The sequence below is a fragment of the Pteronotus mesoamericanus genome, unplaced genomic scaffold, assembly GCF_021234165.1.
Source record: "Pteronotus mesoamericanus isolate MK-2021 breed Mesoamerican mustached bat unplaced genomic scaffold, CSHL_Meso_final contig_130, whole genome shotgun sequence".
Classification (NCBI taxonomy): Eukaryota; Metazoa; Chordata; class Mammalia; order Chiroptera; family Mormoopidae; genus Pteronotus; species Pteronotus mesoamericanus.
Genome location: NW_026555060.1, coordinates 6,111,021 through 6,126,676, shown reverse-complemented (window position 1 = coordinate 6,126,676; position 15,656 = coordinate 6,111,021). Strand labels below are relative to the sequence as shown.

The 15,656-nt window shown below is 42.3% G+C and overlaps 1 protein-coding gene across 1 annotated transcript in view; it reads right to left on the bottom strand.

Moving 5' to 3' along the window:
* Nucleotides 1–13,876, bottom strand: part of FRAS1 (Fraser extracellular matrix complex subunit 1) — a 422,802-nt gene extending 408,926 nt beyond the window's left edge. The window contains exons 1-2 of the mRNA XM_054591913.1: nucleotides 13,734–13,876; nucleotides 6,285–6,316 (exon numbers count right to left, since the gene is read on the bottom strand). Of these exons, the coding sequence (XP_054447888.1) occupies nucleotides 6,285–6,316; nucleotides 13,734–13,809 (108 nt within the window). The 5' untranslated portion in view covers nucleotides 13,810–13,876. The remainder of the gene's footprint in view (nucleotides 1–6,284; nucleotides 6,317–13,733) is intronic.
* Nucleotides 13,877–15,656: the final 1,780 nt, after the last annotated feature.

Sequence of the window (15,656 nt, the reverse complement as noted above, 5' to 3'; positions counted from 1 at the left end):
GTTAAGTTGTTTATCATTAAAAACAAAAGATAACAAGTGTTGGTGAGGATGTGTAGAAAAGGGAACCCTTAGACACTTTGGGTGAGAATGGAAATTAGTATAACCATACTGGAAAACCATATGAAAGTTCCTAAAAAAATTAAAAATAGAACTATGATATGATCCAGCAATCCCACTTCTGCGTATATGTTCAAAGAAATGAAATCAAGACCCTGAAGAAATATCTGCAGTCCCATGTTAACTTCCACATTATTCACAACAGCCAACACATGGAAACAACCTGAATATCCATTAACAGATGAATGGGTAAAGAAAATGTGATATAGATATATAGATATATAGATGATCTCACTTATATGTGGAATCTAAAATAGTTATACTCATAGAGCAGAGAGTAGAATGGTGGTTTTCAGGGGCTAAGGGGGAGGATAAAGGAGGGAGATGTTAGTCAAGATGAACAAGTCCTGGAGATCTAATGTACAACAATGTCTCTATAGTTAATGATACTGTATTGTATATTTGAACTTTGCTAATAGAGTATATCTTAAGTGTCTCACCACCAAAAAAATAGAAGGAAGGAAGGAAGGAAGGAAGGAAGGAAGGAAGGAAGGAAGGAAGGAAGGAAGGATGGTAATTAAGTGAGGTGATGGCTATGATGATTAGCTTGATTGTGGGGATTATTTCAAAATGTGTAAGTATATCAAAACATCAATTTGTACATCTTAAATATATAGTTTTTGTCAATTATACCTCAACAAAGCAGGAAAAAAATTTAGCGGAATATGTAAGATTGATTACTGGTGAGGACTCAGGTATAGTGCCACCCCTTCTCTCGTATTCAAGGGAACACACTGAGCAATATGGAGAGAGTAGTGTTGTAACAGAGATGACTGTGCCAATAATTTAAATTAATAATCAAATAGCAATCTCAAGTACTCTAATAAATTTCTTGCGACCTTCCTCGCAACTGCTAACACTACAATGAGCCATCACCAGGGGCAAGAACTATCCATGAGACTATAATTCAAGTTTAAGTAATCAAGTATATTAAGAATTTTAAAGCTCTAAAGCTGCACGGTCCAATATAGTAACCATGTGCCACATGTGGCTATTTAAATTTAAATTTTAATTAATTAATTTTAAGCAAAGGTTAAAATTCAATTTCTCAGTGTCACTAGCCATACATCAAGTACTCAATTACCACATATGGGCCGTGGCTACCCCACTGGAAAATCTCAGTGGAACATTTCCATCAGCAGAGAAGTTTCTATTGGATAGCACTGCGCTGAGGAATCTTGGAGACCATCTAATCTAACTCTCTCATTTTACAAATTTAGAAACTGAGACCTCACATCATTCAAGCAATTCACTCCATGCTACACAGCTTATAATTACAGAGCCAGGACCCAACTAAGACACCCTGGCCTTTATTACTCGGTCATTTGCACTCTGACACTGTGTTGCCACCTAGATGATAAGCACACCGGTTCCTTGCCAAGCACAGTTCTGAGCTCTCTCAGAAACCTGCTCTCAGTTAATCTTCATATCAACTGTATGAGGAACACAGTCCTCTGCATTAAATATCATACCTGTGGACACACAGCAAGTATGCAGCATTACCAAGATTCCATCTTTCCACTGTGTTATACCATATATAGTAAACACTCTGCATTTTCAATTATCCTTGACAATTGTTTTCTTTCTTTCAGCTGTGCTTTTCCAAGTAAGGAAATTCCAGCATTTAACACTTTTGGTCTAGGGAAGAAGCATAGTTTTGTACAAATGTTCTAATCGTAACTATCTGATAGCAACAATGGCAGCAGCTAACCCTTACTGAGCATTGTAGGCCGTTTAGCACTGGGCAAAGGGCTTTGTGTTGATCTCCTTTAACTTTCACAACAACGGGGTGAAATAAAGAGCTAACCTCCATTTTACAGATGTAAAAACTGAGCTGAAGAGTCCATCCACCCCCAGAAAGAACCTAATAAAGAATCATTTGCTTGTGGTGATGCCCCAAAAAAAAAAAAGTGAACTTCTATTATTCATGGAATTGGAAAAGAGAAAATAGGTGAAAATTTTGAAAAACAACATTTATTTTCTTCCTCACATTCAATACCCCAGTCACAGTTAAACATATTAAGTAGGCAGTTTTCCTCTGAAGGATTTCTGACTTAACACATACTCTCTCTTCCTCAAGGGTTGACTTTCAAGAAAGTCCTGAGAGCCCAGGGGTGCAGGCATATTGTGGGGTAAGAAACACACTCTACAATAGAGTGGGCGGTGCTCCTCAAGGTATAGGGCCTTCCTGGGAATTTGGAGTCCCTTCAGGTAATTTTTGACGTGAGGAATGGAAAGAAAAGCAGTAAAGATAGTGTTCAGCAAGGGAGATGAGAGACAGCTGAAGTCAGTACAGAAGGGAGAGTCAACCATATGTGGCTTAGAACCAAATCACACAGAATGTCACTGCTAGTCCACTGAGCTGCCAAAAGTTGGGTAACACAATATATTGTTGGAGATGTGTGAGTGTATGTGTGACCATATGTTTTTAAGATGGAATGACCCCCGAAATGTTTCCTGCATGGTGTGTGAATTCAGGGCACACTAGTGCAGGCAAGCCTCTGTGAAATGGAAAGGGGTTAGCCAGGGACAGCTGGCTTTTGCAGGTCGGGACAGAGACTGGCAGAGACAACTGCATGGCAGGTGGAGCAGGGAGGGGGTGGGCACATAGTACTGAAGGTGAGATAAGCTGGTTGTGTCCAGAGACAAGCATGCTGGCCTGGCTGTGAGAAACAGTATGCTCAGTGAAATGGCAGGATGGTCAGAACTGAGTTTGAACCCTCTCTTTGTCCAGCACTAACTGGCTGTGCAATTTGGGGCAAGCGATTTAGACTTCCTCAGTCTCAGTTTCCTCCTCTGTAAAGACAAAATCTATTTCCTGAGACTGTGGAGAGTGTGAAATGCATAACATGCTTAATAACTATCCTTTTCTCTTCTTCTTGATTGGTAAAGAGATGGTGGAAAGCCACGTGCTAGGCCCTGCATCTGGGTGTCTTCCCCATATGATCTTCTTACTCTGTAAAAACCCTCCAGGAGAGATTTTATTTATCCTCATTTCAGATGGGAGGTGAAAGAGATTCAGGAAGGTTATGTAACACTTAAGGTCACAGAGCTGGTCTTTAGCAAAGGAGGAAGAATCAAAACAAGGACCATGAATGTTTGACTATGTGTGGCAGCCTCCTGACCAATGGAAAAGATATCAGTGAAAGGAAACCTCACAAGATGGGTTGAGAGTTAGCAATGAGATCAGTGTACTCATTTGCTTGATAGGTCTTAGGGAATTCTTCTGGGTAAAGCTGATGCTTTGCCATTTTCAACCAGACCCACTCTACACTTCTAGTTACTCACCGGAGAAATGAGTGAAGTTCAAGAAATTCACATTCTTGCCCCACTTTCCTCACCTATACAATGGAGTTTAGACTACATGACCTTTGAAGTCATTCCTAGCTCTAAAACACAGGTGGGTAGAACTTACAAGGACAGGGACACCATACAACCATCCTCAGAGCCCAAATGTGAAGCCTCTTACAGTAGAAATCCTCTCGCCCGAGGAGTCATTAAATCAGAGAATCCTAGAATAGTTTATAAATGTTCTTAAATTCTTTATTTTAATTCAAAATACCTGAATGTACATTCATTCAATTTCATTGATAAGTGTCTTTCTTCAAGACCAGGTTACGCAGAGAGAACGCAGCAATGAATTATGCAGCCAATTTAACTATCTCCAGGATGCATCATCTCCATTTCCAGTGTGAAGTTCCTTAAAGTGGAAGAAAACTCAAAGTGGTTGCAAATAAATCCAAGTGCAGACTCTCTCTGGATTTCTGTGTTTTTCACCGATCTTTCGTAGTTATTTCTCTCACACTTAATTTGACAGCAAATTTTTAGTGACTCACCTCCATGGAGTCTTTTTAAAGTATTCAACACAGTTTCCCTAGAAACAAGAATGTTATTTCTTTTCACATTTACCTTCCAGCAGTTTAATTAAACTGTAAGTCAGATTTTGTCATTCTGCTTTAGCTCCTCCGATGGCTCACCCACCTGACTGGAAGGACAAGGTCCCAGATGCCCTGTCTCCTACCTACCTCTCTGACTTCATCTCCTGCCATCCTCCTCCTCGGAGTCACGTGCGCCAGTCACTCCGACCTCCACACACTTCTTCAGGATTCACACTTGCTGTTTCCCATTCTCCAAAGTCCTCCTCCCCTGGACATCTAGGTAGCGAGCTCTTATAATCAGGTCTTTGTTCAAATATCACCTTCTCGGCGAGGCCTTCCTTATCACCCAATTCCAACTAGTCATCCTCACCCCCATCCAGCCTCTTCTACCCTATATATTTCCCTCCATGGTACTCATCTGTCCTACTATGTACTTTACTCATTAGAATTCGAGCTTCATGAGGGCAAGATTTTGTCTGTTTTTTCACTGATGCATTCCTAGTTAGCTTACACTAGCACGTCCAGTTGTCACTCAGTAAATGTTTGGTTAATAATTATAAGTGTAATAAGTGTATTGCCTTTCTGATTAAATTGCATAACCACAACAGTAAGTACATCAGAGGTCCAGGAACAAACATAGCAGAATCTTGGTAAACTAAGAAGCCAACTGGAGGGGTCAGGACCGTGCTGATGACTAGAGCACAGCCTCCCATCCCCGGGCAGCCAGGAGCCTTGGCTCTGCCAGGGCACGAGAAGCAGAGGGGAGCAAGATCATCTCTTAAATGCAAATGGACTAGACAGCCTCTCCTTTAACTTAACCAAACTGACCTCTCCAAGTACTTGATGTTTTCATATTCAAATGTATACAAAACAATGTCAAATATAAAAGATGGTCTAGCCACTTTCCTTCAGATAAGGGCAGAACAACAGGGAAAAAAAAGATGGATTGTTTCTAATAATCAATTACCTTTAGCAAATCTCAATCTTTCTCTCACCCTTGGTTCTTCATTGAAAAGGGGGAAGGTGGAAACTGATACGTGGCCTGCTTATTTCATTGATCCATTATAAGTATCAGATGGATCAACAGCTATGAAAATATATTGAAAAATTATGAAGCATTCTAGACAATAGGCAATTCTCTTTGTATTAACGTGAATACAATATAGACTTATCTATAACAGCTACTATAGTTCCTCAAAACTGATGATATACTTTACAGCACATTGATTTTTAAATGCATCCTAAAATGTATTAAAAAAATAAACAGAAGGGAAAGTAGACTTCTCAGGGCATGAAATGAGAAAGACAGGGAAAATGGCTTTCTCCTGACTCTTTAATAGAAAAATATAAGGAAGAAAAAAGTCCCACAAATCTCCAGCAACTATATTACATAAAGTTCAGATTGAAGAATATTACTGTAAACACCTACAATTATCTAGACTCTTAGGTATTTCAGATATTGCTCATCTATTTCAACACCACAAGGATAATCCAAGATGACTTACTAATATCACACATGTCAATAGCAACTTGTGATGGAAATAAGCAAACCCTTTCCAACCATTCAGTTCTGTTTTTATTACATTTATTAAACCAGAATAAAAAAAGCAATGAAGAATGACTTGTCACACCATTTATTAGAGTTGATGGAGCATAGACAGTTTTTTTCAATAAGGCTTTAACACACTGTTATGCACCACAGTACATTATTAATGAAAAGAAATGCATGAGATTTGCCTCAGCTTTCCGCCCCACCCCCGTCATCCTGACTTTAAATTCAAAATTAATTCTATGCTATGTGGCAAATTTTCAGCAATAAAATGTTAATTTGTTTGTTGTTTACCAAATCTTTTTATAATTCAAAGCAATAGTTAAGAATCCTCCATATTGTACTAATTTTTATAATCATACCTTTCTTGGAGGGGGTTCAAAAGAAGAAGCAAATGCAATGGGAAGATAAACAAATTGTGCCCTAGTTCATATCTAACAAGAGAATGGGACCTAATTTTCTCTGATTGAAAAAACACAAAGGACAGCCTTGGAATGCAAATTGTTCATTGAGTGTTTGAACTTCTTTTTCAATATCTGAGTATCCGAATGGAACTAATTCACTCTGTAAAAGGTATTAAGTAATTGAGTATGATCGTGCCAGGATGAGGGATAATCCTCAAACTGTGAAGGAAAATAAACATATTTTAGAATGATAGGGTCATCTCACTCACTGAGTAACCTCAGTCAAGCATTTTACATTCAAAAGAAATAAAATGAAAATATTAAAAAATGACCTACCTCCAACAAGGAACCCTGATAGACACAAGCACCTGTGGAGAAAAACAAAACAAGAATGAAAAGGGGTGCATAATAAACCAATTGGCACTGCCCCAGCAGACTTACAGGCATACTGGATCTATGTGCATCATACTCAGCATACTTTCCAAAACCTAAAAAACTTGAGCATTCTACCCCAGGGGAAATAATCCCATATACCAAAGCAAGATTTCTTGGACACACATGAGTGAAAGCATCATTAAAACTTAGCATTTGAGTTTTAAAATACATGCATTTATAATGGCATGCTATAAATACAGTGTCTATTTTCATTTGTGATAAATCAGCAAAGCTTCCATAATCTGGACCCAGGTACTTATCCAGACTTCTCGGCTACCCTTTGCTTTACACAAATTTCCCAGTCCAATCCAAGAGGCCAACTTAGGATCCTGTCATAATGCTTTCATATCTCAATGCCTTTGCTCATCTGTGTTACTGGCAGAAGATGCATTTGGTCTATTCAAGTTCATTGAGCATGATTCTATCTCCTTCATGAAGCTTTCCAGCCCATAAGATTATGCCCTTTCTCCTTTGAGCTCATAGCACTTTGTGCCTGCATCATCGGTTTGAGAATTCATTCTTGTGTACTTCCTTGTGAAAGCCTTGCTAAGGATGTGGAATGGTTACATCAACCCCACTATCTGCAAACATAGTCTTAGGACAGGGACTCCTTCTACTCTGTGTTTTCCTAACTCTTCACCTAGTTGGCGTCCGCTTTGCTATACAGTTGATTATCTATTTCATGCCTTTAACACAGTATGTTTCTCTTTAGTAATATTAAAATATTTTATAGCAGAGTGGCATAGACTGTAATTACTTGAAAAGGACTCTTCCATTGAGCTCCTGACGTCAAAGACTTTCACTCTCTTTGCATTCAATTTTTTTTTTCTAATGGGCTGGGTACAAACTAATACATCTTTATATTTTCCACTCATTAGGCACCAAATAAAAAACAACAGATAGATGATTTGCTTCTAAATGGAAAAGAAGGCTGAATTTGAATGGGACAGCCTATATATTATGAATAAATAGTGTATAATAAAATAAATCTTTCTAAGTTTTATATTTGAAAACAATGTGAAATTACAATGCTAATTTTAAAAAAACATACACACATTCTCAACCAATATTTGAACAGCACAGCAGGTGTTGATTTAACCTAGAAGCATGTTGGCAGTATGCTAACAGCTACCTTCTCAGAAAGTGAGGCTGCAAAACAGATTGGAATAGCAGAAGCACATCTTGACAATGTGCCACACTGGGTGTCCAAAGAGAAAAGGACACATTTTACTACAGTGTTTGACCTCTAACATATCATTCATGAAGTCTCAAAAATATTAACTTCTCAGAAAAGGACTGGTCTACCTTATCCACCAATAACAGAATTCAGAACAATCTTCAAAGAAAATGAGGTGGCTATTTACACTTGAGGTTTGAATCAAAGATCTCTGCTGGCAAATTTACTGAAATAACTTTTGTGACCTTGATATTCAAATAAGAATAACTTGAGATAAAAAATTTGGGAAGAAATTCTTCCTGATTTATTTTTCTTTAACAAATCCTGGTCCCAAGACTTAATACGTATGGTATCTAATTAAAAAAAGATATATATTCATATATGCATAAAAAGGGTGGGGCAAAAGTAGATTTGCAGTTGCTTTACGGAAAATAATAATTAATAAATAATAATATAATAATAAACTGTGTTTTTTACATACTCACAACTGTAAACTACTTTTGTCCCACCCTGTACATAAAATAATCATATGCAGCTCAAATAAATATATATCAAAACAGTTCAATTTCTAAATTAAATAAGCATATTTCATTACTTCTAATGTTTTAAAAAATAAACATACATAGAGATCATCCCCTGGGTACAATTTTACAAAATTTAGCCTTTAGAATGAACAACAAAATTTAACCATTGGAATATGACCATCCTCCACTAATTGTATTGCCCTCCTCCATAGCATTATGTTACAAAAGCCAGTATCTATTTAAAGCTCCAAAAGAAATCAAGTATCTTAAGACGTATCCACGTACCCACATCCAAGCCCACTTCTGGAAGTTTTAGATGGATATTGTAAGTTCATGGTAACATAAAAAAAATAAAGTAGCATTGAGTGTGTGGCACCATATACACACTTGTTTAAGCCACACCTTTGCTAGAGAAGAGACTCAGGTCAAAAACGGTGTGTAACTGCTGGTAAATTTCATCATTAGGAAAAGAAAATAATTTGGGTCACTCCGCAATGTACAATTCCAAAAGAAATAAGCTTTGCCCTCTGAGGGCTTTCCTAAAACAGAGCAGCTCTACCCGGAAGGCAACTGTACAAATGAGTCTCCATTAACACAGCTTCCAAAACCTCATTTCTACTCTCCAGAGAAAATAAAGCATTCCAGTGATGCCCAGTCCTATCAAACATTTATCACCACCCATGGCCAGGTGCAGTCCTCCGAGAAAACATATTTCTCCCTCACTAGCACGTGCTTCACTCCCACCAACAGATGAAGTCAGGAGGCCTGCTGGCATTGGCTGCAGGGGGCAACTTCGGGTTCCGACCCAGAGCAGAGGCCTTTTCACTCATCAATCAATTGATGTATCATGGAAAACAAAATTACTCACTTCACTCACCACTGTTTTTCTTAAGGAGTACTGGAATGATTGCAGCTCTGAGGTTTAAATGTATGACTTTACTTAAACTTTAAAGAGAAGCTCCTCAAGGTGAACTCTGACAGATGGTGCACATCTAAAAGGGGAAGCAGAACTTCTTCAAGGGAGAACAGGAAAAATCAGACAACAGGAGCTGGAGTTCTCTGCCCAAGAACTTTGCCAGTTTCAGAACACCGAATGTAGCTGAGATGCTAGCTAATTGAATTTATAACACCCTAGGAGAAAGCGCATGAGAAGCACAGAGAAGTGATCATATGTGCCCAGGAGGGAGCTGAGGTCCTCAGACCTTCCTCCCATGGGGTTGGCTCCGTTCTTGCAGGTTACATAGGCAAAGGTTTTCTTCATATTCATTTAAATAAGTAAATGTCAGCTTTTAAGCCCTTTTGCACATTATAAAATATTCCTATATAAAATCTAAATTTCCAGAGGAAATTTGAGATAAAAATTTCACCAGTATTTAAGACCCATTTACTATAGAAACTGTAGCTGCTAAACTAAGTAAATTAGAAAGGTAAAATCCAAGGGCTGCAACATATCAGACCCATTTGTTCAAGAAAATTGTGGCAGATCTGACCAAAAGATATGAAGAGATGTGGAGAGCATGGTATTGCAAAAGCGTGACTCATTAGGAACAAGCAGCCACAGATGCCATTTAAATGTTCGAGCTTTATGTTGTGTTATAATTCAGCATATGGCTTGTACACTGTGGAATAGTTAAAACAATCATTTTCTGGACTGACAGGACAGCTCATATCCTAATTATTGTCAACCAGAATTCAGATCAACTAATAAAGTAGTTAAAATGAAAATGGGCCAATTGGTGCTAAACTATTCTAAGATGTGGCACATGGCTCTAACTTTGCCATGTGGAAATCCCCTCCCCTCTCCTGAGCCATGTGGTTGGAGAGCTTTATGACCTCTTGTGCCTGAGTAAAATTGAGTGATACTGCCGCTCAAGTCCATAACGGTGAATACAGATAGCTGTGTCCTTGCTAAATACTGTATATGCAGTGGGTAATACTCAAATTCCAATCCCCAGAGAAGAAATCTAATATGATGGAATTAAAACCCTATGACAATGCAATGCCTCTTCATTTCCAGTAGCAGGTAGCTGCCAAATCCAAAAGCTGCAAAGTTGCAATTGCCCCAGATTTTGCTGTGTATAATATGCACCAACATTCTCGTGCGCATTATACATGGGATTATTATACCCATGGTGTGTAATCATTGTACCCATGTATAATACATATCCTTATTTTTCCCTTAAAAATTTGGGCACAAAAGTGTACATTATACATGGCAAAATATGGTATTCAATAGTGGGAAACCCACCAAGGACCAACGCTCACATAATCCTACTGCTACTTTATGGTATTAATGATTTCTAGACATTTAAATTCCTAAAGGCAGGTATTATTAGTTTAAGTCTGTATCACCATAACAGAAATAACCTGACACATAAGCTCTCAATAAAGATTTGTGTAATGAAAAAATGAAGAGACAGACTATTTTTCCCAGCAAATGTCTTCTCTTCCTTAATACTGAGTTGTAAACATTGAGCCTTACACAGAAGGAACTCTCCAGCCAAGAGTGGAATTCAATATGCTGATATACCCTTAAATAAAACGCAGTATCAACTGGTCCTTTTCACTATATTCTGTTAATGTCACTTAAAGGAAAAGCCTGGAAGATTGTGGGATTGGCAAAAGTCACATGAGGCGTGATGGAACACAGGCTAGAACTCAGTTCTTTTAACGTCCAATTCAATAATCTTTTCCTATCCCCAAGTGTTCTATCTAGTGTAAGTACACAGGACTCCCACATCAACCTAACTCTAGGTGCACATCTCCAGAAAATGCCGTGGCAGAACGTCTGATTCAGAAAGCAGCCATGTTCACTAGAAGTTTCTCTGTAACATCTTAATTTTATAAAGTTCTCAAATCGAAGTAGTTTGCCAGCAATAGAAGACAATGTAAGTTATCACTGCCAGTAATTCATTTTTCTTTTAATGATTAAAGTAAAATTCAGAACGAGAATGTTGCAACTGACCACAAAATAAGACAGCGAGTATTGATTATATTTTCCCCTATGCTGGATAATTAGCAAAGATATTTTAGAGCTATCACTTGGCTGACTTCTGCATTTGGTAAATGACAAAACCACAACCACAAAAAATTAGGTGGTCCATTCAAGGTCATAGAGCAGCTTATTGTGGAAGCCAGTCCATCTTAATTCAAAAGAATGTGATTTGGCTACACTCATTCATCTGAACAATATTTTTTAACACCTCCTGTATAATAAGAGCTGAGTTTGGAGATATAAGAATAACTAGGACCCATCCAAAGGCCTCAGTGACTACACAACTAAGTGAGGAAGACAAAAACTGCACCTTTATGAACGATCATTGTAGAATCATTAACTGTTGCACTAGAAGCATATGACATGTTCTCTGAGCACTGAGAAGAAAACTATAAATTCTGGAATGTCCTGGTTAGCAAAAGTGTCATAGAGTATGTCACACCAAGAGAAGCACACATGTGAGTGAATACTTCTTTTCCATTTTTAAAAATAATTGCCAAGGATAATAAGAAAAACTTGAGGAAATCTCTGAGATACTTAAGTTTTCATGCTTGCTCTCAATGCTCTTATTTTTAAGAGAAAAAGAAAACTCTGAAACACCCAAATCAAAGGTGTCATCTGATGACAGCGGATTTTTGCCTGTAGAACTGATAGCCCTTAAATTAATTAAATGAAATTATGTGAAGTGCTTACCTAGTATAGTGCCAAGCAAATAATAGGCGCTCAATACATGTCCTTATTCATTCATTATTCTATAAGTATTATTATAACTTGGATGGAAATTCTCAGGCATCTATAAATTCAATTCGTAAAATTCTAGGATGCTCTGAAGAATGGGTGAAATACTAAGGAGCAACGTTTCCATATAATCTTTGGAGGAATAGCGCCCCTTGCGCCCTGCTCTCCTCCTCCCCCATCAAAAGACTTCGGAGTTTCTTAAACTTTGCCCAATATACCAACCAGTCTTCCAACGAGTGAACCCTGCAGGCTCTTAATACTAACGACTTTTGTTATTCAAAAGATTCGGTTTTGTAAAACTGCCTCATTCCAACTGCCCCCTGGTGAGCTATGAGAGAGAGAGAAAGCACGTTTTCCGAGCTACTGGGATATGATTCTGAAAAAGAAACTGCCACCACCAAATGAAAACGTAATTTTTTTTTAAGTTTCCAGCTCAGATTTGGGTGGCCTGTATCGACTCTCCCATCTGGTTTATTATCACAATTAAGCCCTATAAATTTTATTTTTTAAGTATGCACATACACGCACATATCCAATGAAGACATGTTTCTACAGGTTTTGCTCTGTTTTAAGGAAGGCTGCGCAGGTCCCAGGCGCGCTTTTCGTGGGAATAGAACACACTTGACATATTTCCCGGGAGCGTGCGGCAGATGGTACCTTTTTACCCACGGGAAAGCCCCCACTGCTATGCGGTGACTTCCAAGGCCACGCCACTTTCTCCAGGCAAACTAGCTAGGGAAAGGCACATGCTCTGGTAACTGGAGGTCGACCCAAGGCAGGGCTTTGTCCTCCCCGAGGCCTCCCGCCGCCCCCAGTCCCGCGCCCGGGCTTGGCACCCACGAACCACCCCCACCCTGCACCGGGATGGAGAGGGCGCCCCGCCCCGCTCCGCGCCCGCCGCCGCCGCCGCCGCCCAGGCTGCAGCTCTGATTCGCAGCCGGGCAGGTGAACTCTTTTTCCCGCAGCTGGATGAATAATGAATGGAGCCGGGAGGGGAAGCAGAGAGCCGGGTGCTGTGGATTAAGCCGTCTTCCTCCCAGCCCGTCGGCTCCCTTCCCCCTCGCTAAACGCTAGCTCCGCGACTTTCCCGGCTCCTCGGAGCAGGTGGGAGCTCAAGGCGCCTCGCGCCCCTGGGCCCGCCATCCCATGACCCCCAAAATCTTGATTTACTTAATCTTTCATTTATTCCCCTGCGCCAAGTTTGCTTTTGCTATCATGGCGACAATTCCCACAGCCTCCTGCTTTCTCTCCCCCAACTCGGGGGTTTTCCACGTAGGTTTGAGCCCCGGAGGAAAACTGGGAGGCAGAGGGCGAAGAGAATGAAACTAAACTTATTAACCACTTGTTTTCCGGGGCAGGCGTACCTCTCCGTACTAGGGAGATTTCTTTTAGTGTCACTGAATTGCCTACATCCAAAACACGCTCTAACCAGCTAGTTATAAAATGTTCACTGGACTTTATGGGGAGACTTATTGGGACGAGTGGGGCGGGAGAGCTACGGGGGCTTTAAGGCGTTGATTGCACCTTTCATAAGAGCAGAAGTATTTTTACACAGGTAAGAGCAATTGCTTGCTCCGCACCTACGCTCCATGCAGTTGCTTTCCATTGAGGGAAGTGGGGAAAAAGAGAATCCACTTTCAGAGATACCACCTCAACAGAACACCCACCCACGCAAAAGCACTTAGGGCAAAGAAGGAGGCGGGAGACTGGTGATCCGAATGCGAAACAATAGGAAGTAGAAATCTCAGAAAAAGCCCACTCCAGTTCCACTCCCACCCACCCACCCATCCCCAGAAAAACTTCCATCTGACCCACGATACCATAAACCCTGTGGGTATTTGGAAAAGCATAGTCGCGCGCGCGCGCACACACACACACACACACACACACACACACTCACCCCGCCGCTCTCTCACCTTCAGAATGATGAGGCAATACTGCAAATTCCGCCAGTGCTAGGGCCACTCCGAGCCACACTTTGAAGACACCCATCGCCACTTAGACACCCACGCTGGAGGAGCCCAGCTTTCAGCATCCAAGAACCTGCTCTCGGCCAAAACGCTGGCTTCAGCGCCCGGATTTGGGCGCACAGAGGGAGGGGGGCAGCGGGCGGTTACCTCCAGGAAAATGAGGCGATGCACCGGCCGAGAGCTACGCTCACATTAGCCCAGGAGGCGCCGGGGTGGGCGGGGGATTCAATTCACTCACTGCCCAGCTCTCCAGCAAAGCAGGACGCCAATGTGGGCTGAGCTTAAGAGAGTGAAAGAGGAGGCAGAGTGCAGTTCTCCGTGGCGGTCTCGCCGGAAAGTTGTGGGTCACCGCCTGATCGGACCTCCTAGCATTTCCCTCTGGCCTGACCCTTCTGCTCGGGGGTCCCCCACCGCGGAGGTCCCCGCGCCGGTTCGTCTGTAGCAGCTTTTGAAAGTTCGCTTGACAATCTACGTCGGCTCTGTGTCCGCAGAAGGGGTAGCCTGGAGCCCGGGAAGACCCACACACCCCTCCGCGGGCCACTGGGCTCCGCGGACCTCGGCCGCCGGGGGCCTCTCGCAGGAAACTTTGCGCGGCGTTGCGGGCTGCTTCCCGGGACTCGGCGGCGCTGCAACCACACGGTGCGGCCTCGGGCTGCGCTCCCTGCAGCAGGCGGTTCAAAAGCTTCGGAGGAAAGACCCTGGTGGCGGCGCGGGGGGGCGCTGCTGATACTTTCTCGCCCCCGCCCTTCTCCCGGGTGAGGAGGGCTGCGGGGGCGCGGCTTGCTCCACGCCGGCAGCCACCTCCGCACCGAACGCCGGCGGAGCTGGTCTGCGGGGTCGAGGTGTGATTACCGGAGTGGAGGAGAAGCCGTAATTTTAAATGCACGGAGGAAAGAGCTACAAGGGCTGGAAAGAACGCCCGAACTCAATGCCACTCGCACCAGAGAGCCCGGAAACACACAAAATAAGGCCCCCTCTGGATCCCTGCGTTTAAAAGACACACGCTCCGCCTTCCTCCACCTTCCTCTCCTCCGTCCTCTCTCCCTGGGTCGGCGTGAAAATGGACCCAGGGACTCAAAGCTTTGGCAAAGATTCCAGAGAGTCACGTGGGGACGGGAAAAGCGGGAGGGGGGTGTGGTGGTGAGGGGAGGCCGAGAGAGCAACCTGATCCCCTTATTCGTTCTGCTGGAGTTCAGATCGCCTTTGTCTGGAGCGGGATCAAAAGTGGTTACACCGGGGAGGGGTTAGGGAGTGCGGGAGAGATGGCGTGGTCCATGCTCAGGCACGGCTGAGGATCCGCGAACTGGGTCCACACCCCTCACTTAGGGAGAGACCCACTCCGGAGGGGTTATGCCCACATTCAAAGGCCCTGGAGTTACCCCCATCTCCCACCCCGCCACTCCTGCTAGACTGAGTGAGAGTAGAAGACCTGATTCGTCTTCCTCGCTCTGGGACCCTCCAGTTGTCGCGTCGTGGGATTAACCAGCAGCCTGGGAAGACCTTGGCTTGCGTGTCCTAGTGGGCCTCCCACTGCGAATGCACCTTTACCTCTCCTAGACCAGGTCTCCAGCCGCGCCCCAAAATGCCAATGACTGGGAAGTAAAGTGTCAGGGCAAGACAAAGTCCTGGGCACACTTGAAGAGCAGAAGCCTTGATTCCAGGTCAGGGCTGAGTAATGGCAGTTTTTTTTGCTTCGTTTTGTTTTGTTTTGTTTTGTTTTCTACCAAATAAAAATCGCTGATCTGAGGTTAAATAAGCATTCTGTAAGATAAGAGTGGTTGCATCCGAAAGATGTTGGCTGGCTTCTGATTGGCCCAGAGAAGAGATCAGAGAAGGTCCCTCCCTTGGTTGACCTGACCTGGGCGAGCC